Below are 9,358 nucleotides of genomic sequence, written 5' to 3' on the forward strand. Positions count from 1 at the left end.
GCTGCTCTCAGGTGCAGTGTGTGTGCACAGATATTCTCCTCTGAGACCATCTGCAACAGCAGAAGAGAGGAAGGGGTTCCTCTTGATGGGAGTGTTCCTCTTTTTCCCCAGAGATACTGGCCAAGACCTTCACTTTAATTTGGAAAGGCCCCAGTTGCCCTGCAGAGCAATGTGCACTGGGGCTGGGGTCAGCCTGATGGAGGTTTCACACAGCAGCCCACAAGCCCCAAGAAGAGGTGCAGGCCCTCCCAGCCTGGGAAGGGTTGTCTCCAGCCTGCCCTTCACCACACCTTCACTAGCATCAGCCTGGGCTGGAGAGCCCTTATCTAATACAGAACAGAGAGGACAAGCAGACCCTGTTGTCTTACACTGTTAAAATAAGCAGCAGCATCTCCCGCTCCTCCTCCTTTGGGGCATTTCTTTCTCAGGTATCTAGCTATAGGTGTTCTTTAGGGGATAGGGGTGCCAACCTTCCTTTATCTGCACATTTCTTTCTCAGGTATCTAGCTATAGGTGTGGATTAAATTTTGTCTTAGGAAGGACCCAAGCAGTGGCAAGGACAGAGAATCTCTATCACCTTCTCAAAAGTGAGACAAACTACCACTGCTTTCAGTTTGGGTTTTCTTGGAGGGGAGGTGGTGCTGTGTGGAGCTGGAGCAGGAGCAGGGTTGGGCTTTTAAGAAACATTTGAACAATAAAGTTTCCAATTTAGTGCTGGAATTGTCGAGTAAGTGACATGTCTGCTGGAGAGCCAGGCGCCAAAGCTTGCATTAGGCTCCCTTGAGGTCAAAGAGCAACAGGAAGAGATCAGGTCACAGGAGAACCATTTCTATTTGGACTCTTCTTGCAAAATTCTTATTTTCAGACTGTAACTTGGAGGCAGAGAACAAGCTCTTCAGTTAAACATATTGAAACTTAACTATCTTGTTGTTTTCAGCTTTGTAACAGCATGAAGCTTGAGGAGGAGGTAGGAGGTACATCCAGCAGGCATAGATACTGCTTTGCTTCAGCCACAGGGTGACATAAAGAACACAAGAGCACCTGCTGTGACAGGTGATGGGCTATTTCCCTCCACACCCAAAAGAAACCCAGCAACACCTGAAACCAACATGAAGCAGGGGAAGGCTGACCTAAACCTCAGGAAAAGGTTTTTCACTCAGAGGGTGGTTGAGCACTAGAACAAGCTCCCCAGGCAGTGGTCACAGTACCAAGCCTGACTGAGTTCAGGAAGTGTTTGGATGATGCTCTCAGGCACTTGAGGTGATTCTTGGGGTGCCCTACACAGGGACTGGAGTTGGACTTGATGATCCTCATGGGTCCCTTCCAACTCAGCATCTTCTCTGATTCTAAGGCAGGGTGTACTCACAGCATTAGTGGGCTTTTTAGACCGGACTTTGGATTTGTCTTTCTCTGGCTCCCCAGCATGTTCCCTCTTCTCAGGAAGTTTCCCTGGGCTGTGCATTTCCTTATCTGGTTAAGAGGGGAAAAAAAAGAAAAAAAAAGAAAAAAAAAAGAGGGTATTACAACATGTTTTAATGCTTAGCATAACTTTTTCTTTTTTATATGTTATTACTTGTTATGACTGCATCACTCCAAGTTATCTGCTGAATTACTTGTTATTCCCAACACACACTTGTTCCAACTGGCTTAAGGTAACATCTGAACACCTAAAAATGCCTCCACAAACTGGTGTTATCCAAAAAGCCAACCATGCAACCACCAGCTAGCAATGACTATCACAGCCTACATTTTTTTAGGGGGTATTTTAAATCTAATGTAATTTAAGTTATGAATATTTTCATAAGCCAAGACTTTGTTTCCACACCACGTTCACAAATGTGGTTGAATTACTCCACCAGTTTTACAGCAGAGTGTCACATGAAGACATGACACAAAACTGCAGTTTCTTACAATGATCTTCACACCCCAGTTTCTGGTAGCAACAGCTTTCATAAGAACGTGTTGTCAAAGATGAGCACCCAGCAGAAGTGACCTGGGAAAAGCAGTTCTTCTAGATTCTTACACTGCTCCCTCACTTGGGCATGTCTCTACTCAAGTCTTCACTCTTGACATGATAAAGAACCAAAAAACAACCCACCCAAATACGAGCAAGAGAACGTGGAGAATCCCAGCATCCTGGTGCTGAAGACAAGGGTGCAACAAAGCTCTTGGATAAAATTACAAGTGACACAGAGACCTTTACAGCTGGACATGAGACAAGCCAAAGCACCTCTTGGAGTGCCAGAGCTCACAAATATTAAAGAGAACAATGTCTATGTAGATCAGAAAAGTAAACATTAAAAAAAACAAAGCACACAAACAATCTTGAGCATTTTCCTCTGCTCTTCAGAGGGGAAAAAAGGCTAATGGCTAGAGACCCTCCTTATAGAATAAAAGCCCCCAATCTACACAAATTATTGGGAAAAAAGCATTTTGAATGGATAATGGAGGCTGACAAAACACTTTTTTTCAATTATCAAGCGGCTGTAAATGTTTTCTGTATTTGCTTTGCCAGATTATTTGTCAACAAGCTTATTCTTTTTTTGATAGCATTAAACATTTCTTCCCAGTCTGTAATTATTAAAGAGAGGTAACAGCAGACTCAGAACTACTGATAGAAGCAATTCAAAAAACATATTATGGGAACTTTGTTGTCTAGTTTACAGCTTACTATCTTTTGCCTCCATGAGTTTAATTTCCTGATTTCAAATTAATTTTTTTTCCTAAAAGTGTCTGAAATATGATACTTTCTTAAACACGTTTCCTCTGTCTAAATCCAGTAGATGCATGCTAACTATTTAAAATACAAAATAGAAATTTGTCTTAAATCCCATTTCTGCTTCCTCCTTAAGAGACACTGAAGTTTTAAGAAGTAGCCAAATTTTTTTCAACTGAGAGTATCTTCTTCTCTAAGAACCACTTACAAAATAAACAGAAGGATTTCAAAGCCATAAAATAACTTAATGAAATAACAATAAATTCCAATTTAAGAAAGAAGTTAATAGAAGTACTTTCCTTAAAAATATACTTTGAATTGTTCCAACTGCTGAATTTAACTCTGGTCTTTAAGTGACTTTGTACAAAGTATCAGAAATTGTGTTCCCGGTTTGTTTCATTCCCCTTGTGCCACTCACCATTTTCACACTTGGTAGGTGCACATCCCATTCTACGTCTCAGATTATGAGTTCTGGCTTCTGGAGGGTCAGATTCAGTTTTAATATTGATTGCCTTAAAAAAGAAACCAAAAAAACAGAAAAAAAATAAAAAAACAATGACGTCATTAGATGGAACAGTTTGGTGTTACAGTTGTATTTAGGAAGATGTGGGAAATGTGCTGGTAAGGCTGAACCTTGAATCCTGAGGTCAGTTCTGGGCCCCTCACTACAGAAAGGACATTAAGCTACTAAAGCATGTCCAAAAAAACACAACGAGCTGGGGAAGGGTCTGGAGCACAAGTCTGAGCAGGAGCAGCTGAGGGAACTGGGGCTGTTCAGCCTGGAGCAAAGGAGGCTGAGGGGAGACCTTCTGGCTCTGCAGCTGCCTGAGAGGAGGTTGGAGCCAGGGGGGGTTGGTCTTGTCTCCCAAGGAACAAGGGATAGAACAAGAGGAAATGGCCTCAGGTTGTGCCAGGGGTGGTTTAGGCTGGACATTGGGTTGTCAGGCCCTGGCCCAGGCTGCCCAGGGCAGGGGGGTCCCCATCCCTGGAGGGATTTCAGAGCCCTGTAGATGTGGTGCTGAGGGACATGGGGCAGGGGTGGCCTTGGCAGTGCTGGGTTGATGGTTGGACTGGATGATCTTAAAGGTCTTTTCCAACCAAAATGACTCTATGTTCACTTGAGCATCTTGACCCAGGGCTCAAGGTCAGGCTGTTCTGACACACATGGGGCCTGCCCCCTGCTCCTCCTGCCCCTCAGTGCTGCAGGCAGAGCTGGATCCATCCAGCCCTCAGTCCTGGCAAGGAAGAGCCTGCTAAGGTCTAAATAATTCTCTGCAAGTCTCTACAGTTGGGTAACTTTGGTGGCAGACCCACCCCAGAGTTTTAAAATACACTTTTCAATTCTCTTGAGTGCTGAGAAAAGAGCTGGGAAAGAAAAGAGAACTTTGACTTCCAAATTAAAAAAAAATAATTCTGCATACAATTCTTCAGCCAGTCTGATAAATAACCTAGAGAGGACTGCAAGGGCTCAGAGAACTAGCTGATATGTCACTGGGGTACAAGGGAGGTCTTAAACCTGTAACCTGATTAGTTTTAGGAAAAAGGCAGATGAAGTTGGATAAAGACTCCAAGGACTTGATTTAAACTCAGGGAACCATTTTATATTCATACATGTCTAAAAAGGCAACCTGAATTTCTGAAATACTTGTCTTCAATTATTTAAAAAAGAATTCAGAGAGAAGTAACACAGGGAATAACCTGAAGACTTGAAAGAAAATGCTACAAAAAGCCTGTGCCAGTAATGACACCATGTGTTTAGATTCATTTCACAGAACTTTGTAAGGAGCAAAAGAGCATGGAACTTTGGGCTTTCATAGATTTTCCTTTTACTCTGGAGAAGCAGAACATACTCCAGCCTTCTCAGCAGGGAATTCCACTGGTGTATTGTGGAGCTTTCAACACAGAATAATGTTTTTCCATTTCATTCTTATATTTCTTCCCTTAAGTGTTGAGACTGTGGAAGAACAATTCTCATATCCCTCAGCAAAAAGATGAGTTTCTCCAACATTGTATTTCTTAAGGAAATGAGGTCATGCAACCACTCTCTTACTACTCCTGCAAGCCAGTCCACTCCTTGAACCACAAATAATGGGACTTGCTGGCCGAGCTCTAAAAGAACAACTTCCAGCCTGAATGTGTCACCAGGTGCTCCAAGGACAGGGTCTGTTGTTCCGTTTGGGGTTATTTTGGTAATTTTTTTGTTATGTTTCATTTGGATTTTTACGGAGGTGGTTTTGGCATTATTCCCCCTTCACTTTTTGTGTTCTCTTTGTTACTGTTACAAGTTACTGTCTCTATGAGACCAGGTAGAGGTGCCATTGCTTAAGATATGCAAAAAAATGCTATTCATGGTATTTAGTAATACTGAGTCAGGGTCAGTTTACACTGATCCTCAAGCAATGCAGTAACAGATGCCCCATCTTCTGCATCTTTCACTTGTATGAGTTGTGTCTGAACTCTGTGCTTAAGCCTACTTTTTGCTTCACAAGAGCAGCTGAGCCTGAACCTTTTATCAGATTGATTAATCACTTTCACTTCCACAGCATTGTTCTCATCTTTTACACTTACCTTTTCTACAACAAGCATCCAAATCCTTTGCATTTCAAAACCAGCCTAGGACAGTCACTGCCCTTTTCCTTTCTCATTCTAATAAGCATTTCTGGTGTTAATTCACCAGGTAGGAAAGGACAAAGTAAAACTACATGTTTCTTAAAACTGCCAACTAACTTATCCCACAGGCTGTATATTTTGCTGGTAAGAATAATTTTCAGTACTTTCCTGTAGTTCACTTATTTTAAAGGTTTCTAGCAGACCCTTAAAAAGAAGGAAATTTCCAACTGGTAAACATGAGAATGAACTTCAGTTTACCATGTGACAAATCAGTCTGTAACTTGTTAGAGCAAGAATTTGAGACACAAACCAAAACTTTACTACTTTGCAATCAGGACAGCCTCCTTCCACAAAAATGAGGTGCCTGCCATCAATAGTGCTCAGGGAAAGAGCTGGGAATGCAGCCTTGCCTTTTGGCTGAGGACAAGCAGTTTGTTTCCACAGAAAGGACAAAAACATGCACTTTTTACTGTTACTCACTGTCATCCTACACCAGTGAGAGAAACAGCAACAATTTTCAAATACATTTGCCCTGCTGTATCTTTATGCATCTTTAAAGGATACATGAGAACTAGTGATTTTCAACCACAGGCAGGTACTTCAAATGGAAAGTTTCAGACCAAACTACTGAGATTTTTTCAGAATTATAGATCTACTTGTAACCAGGTATTTGTGTGGAAAAGCTTTAGAAAACTTTAATTGTAGCTTATTTACTAAGAATAATTATAAGTAGAATTTGCAACAAAAAAGCTTGGTAGCCTTATTGCTTGGTAGTAATAAAGACTGGGACTAGAACAATGGGAGTTAATAGAGAGTCTGAAACAAACTTAAATAGAAATCTGGATTATGAACAAAGAGAGTCAATCGTGACCTTCCTAACTCATGATGTCACCACTAATAGGACTGTCTCCTGGGAATAAGCGTCCCCTGCTCCTCATCTGCTCAAACAAAAGAAATAGTAAACTCTCTCAAGGCAGGAACATCAGGCTGGAAAGACTGAAGTCACAGTATTAGCTTTTGAGCAACAAAGGAGACACAGCACAATCTCCTAAAATATAATAAATAAATGTTCTGCTTATCCAAATAAGTATTATTTCTTAAGCTGATGGAAGATTAATCCTGTTTGACTGTACAAAGCCATATTGACTTATTATGCAATTTTTTGCCTTATATTGCATTGTGAAAGTATCACAGACTGATAGAATTCAGAGTAAAAAATTAAATACAAGGCTAATGCTGAAACAAAAACCTCTTCTGCTCTAACATCTGGCTTCAACTCATGAAAGAATTTACAGCAACCTCCCAACACATTTAAAGAGCAGCTCCTGCTCACTAGCTGTCCCCTGAGGAAATGACAGAGATCAAATTGCAAAGGACAAGCTTCATGTCTAGAGTTTGTCACCTATATTTTAATCTGTGAGCCCCCGATTATTTATAATCATGCTAAAGCATCATCTTAGCATACACACTCCTAACTGGTGTGAAGTGGAACAGCTTCAAGAGAAGATCCTTCTAACAACTCCCACCCTCAGTAATGCTTTTTCAAGTACCACCCATTCCTTGCCATACTATTGACAATTTGTGCATTTATAAACATTTATGTGTGTTCAAAAATTACAAAGTTAAACCTCTGTTTACTCTGCATATACATTTAGTGATCTGGTCAAAGGAAGGAACATTTGCCCTGCAACTTCACTAAAACCTGTTGTGCCACGTGGCCTGGCAAAGCACCAAGGAGCTAGGACGTGGGGCTGGGTGACCCCAGGACTTGTGCACACACACACACACACACACACACACACACAGACTCTCACCTCTGCTCTCAGGCGCTTTGCTCGACGAGCAGGTGGACAAGTTTCAGATGGCTGAACAGACTGTCTCTGTGGAATATCATGGGGCTTATATTCTTTGTCCTTGGTGTCACTGGTGAGATCTGGTTTCTGCAAGCACTAAAGAGACACTGTTACTTAACTTCTTATACAAACTTCACCCAGAACAATTTCCTGGCTAATGTGAAAGAATGTAGACAGGGCTTTAATAATTACTGTGCTGAGTTAATAAAAACATTATTTATGACAATCATAACATTATCTATTTCAACAAGTCACAAAAATCACTTTTTCCTGCCCTTTTAATGAATGCAACAGGCACAATTAAGGATATTAAACAAAGCTGAAGTTTTCCTTTAAACATTATGAGCACTGAACATTTCTCTCTGGGAATGCCAAAACCAATTCTTCTAGCAGATGGGGTTTTTGAAGACTGTACCAACAGCATCCCAGAACCTGCTGCAGTGTCCACCGACTGTGTTACTGTAACACTAACATACAGAGCAATACAAAAGTAAATTACAGCCTCTGATGTATCCCTGTCTTAACTGAAATACAGTTTTGGCTCAAGAACATATTTTGGAGAGGACAACTCTGCTGTATGAGTTAAGAGCAGGAGGGAAGAAGATGCATGAACAGTCTAAGTTCTTTCAAGTTGCTGAAATAAGACACTGAATTGCTGAAAACTGTGCATACATTTGGCAAGAAAAATAACAGTGACAATTCCAAGTGTGTCAAGCCACAAAACAGTCAGTAACAGCAGAAAAAATAGTTATAAACAGTTATTAATGAGTAAACAAGAAATCCTAAAGAAAGAAGAAGTCTTATGTTGTCAGAGAGTATTTAATACTAATTGCTGCATCCACATTTCCCCAGGTCTGTTGATCTGTTTCCATCACAAGCACCTTCTAAGCAAGAGACAAACAGGACAGGAACTGCACAAGAACCACCACAGTGACATAAAGACTGATGCTCTGTAGACAGCACAGAAATCAGACATTCAGAAACAAATGATAGAGGAGAGGATGGAAAAGGAGGGAAAAGTGGCATTTTAGAAGGCAGGTCCATGCTGAAATAAATACAAATTTAACACAAAATTAAATATCAGTCAAGGGTAGCAGGGTATCATCCACAGACAGTACAAAACATTACTGAAAGAAACTTCCTGAGTTTGTTTTCATGAGGGCTGCCTTCAGACTCTGTAACTCAAGTCCAGAGAAAGTCTTTGAAAAAAAATGTCTGACTTAGTTTCTAACACGAAATACACAAACCCACACAACTTTGCAGCTTATACACAAGTCCTGGGCACATCCTGTGCTGTGTGCACATAGGCAGAGCAGCCAGCTCTTCAGAAGAGGATGCAGGTCACTCTGAAAGATGATTATGTGAATTATTTCACATTAACATCAGTGGGAGAAAGTCAAAACTAACAATTTCTCAGGACAGAATATGGACATGTAGTAAAGGCAAGAAAGTAGGAAAAATATGAAAGTGAGAGAGCAGAAAAGCAAATGAGATTATCATTACACAGAACACTGCAAATTTAATTACTTCTATAAAATCTAGTTCCTCAAATCATGTACTTGTGTGAAACCCAAATCCTTCACTAAAAAATAAAAAAATAAAATTGTTCCTGCTCCTTTTGGTGACAGGACATATGATCCTTGAAAGCAAACATCTAGAAGGCAAACAGCTTTTTCTAAACAAAAGGGGAATGAAGCCTTGAAAGAGAAAAGCAACAACTAGCTCATCTTGCCTCACTTCAATGGTGTCCAAGCAAAAAAAAAAAAAAGCCCCGAAAACATTCCCTAAATATTGAGGTTTCAACAAGTATTTAAGCAGAAACATTTCCCAGTGCCTCAGTAAACTGAAGGCGAAGCAGGACTATAAAATGGCTGCTAATTAACATTTCAATTGTATCTAGAAGAACTAGAAACATAAGTCCCGTCTTAAGGATGGAAATTCCTCTGAACCTACTCTGCTCCTAGGCTGACCTGACCAACAGCCAGCATGGCTCCTCAGGCCTCTTCTCTCCCAGCCAGCAGAGCCTTTTTAGTAAGATTTTTTCACCAGAAGCTCATCCTGCATTGTGTGATCTAGACTGTGGCTGCACAGATAATCCTTGAACTCCAAATGGTGGCAGAGAGTAAGTGAAAAGGCAAAAACGTTAAGGAGCAGCTCTTCCAGAGGCAGTCAAGGGACA

The 9,358-nt window shown here is 40.9% G+C and overlaps 1 protein-coding gene across 1 annotated transcript in view; it reads right to left on the reverse strand.

Annotated features, from left to right (window-relative positions):
- Positions 1 to 9,358, reverse strand: part of KDM5B (lysine (K)-specific demethylase 5B) — a gene marked incomplete at its 5' end in the record, with an annotated part of 50,414 nt that overhangs the window by 34,538 nt on the left and 6,518 nt on the right. The window contains 3 exons of the mRNA XM_009994402.1: positions 1,367 to 1,470; positions 3,135 to 3,228; positions 7,141 to 7,275. Coding sequence (XP_009992704.1) covers positions 1,367 to 1,470; positions 3,135 to 3,228; positions 7,141 to 7,275 — 333 coding nt within the window. The remainder of the gene's footprint in view (positions 1 to 1,366; positions 1,471 to 3,134; positions 3,229 to 7,140; positions 7,276 to 9,358) is intronic.

This window comes from Chaetura pelagica, unplaced genomic scaffold (assembly GCF_000747805.2).
Source record: "Chaetura pelagica isolate M959 unplaced genomic scaffold, ChaPel_1.0 scaffold470, whole genome shotgun sequence".
NCBI lineage: Eukaryota > Metazoa > Chordata > Aves > Apodiformes > Apodidae > Chaetura > Chaetura pelagica.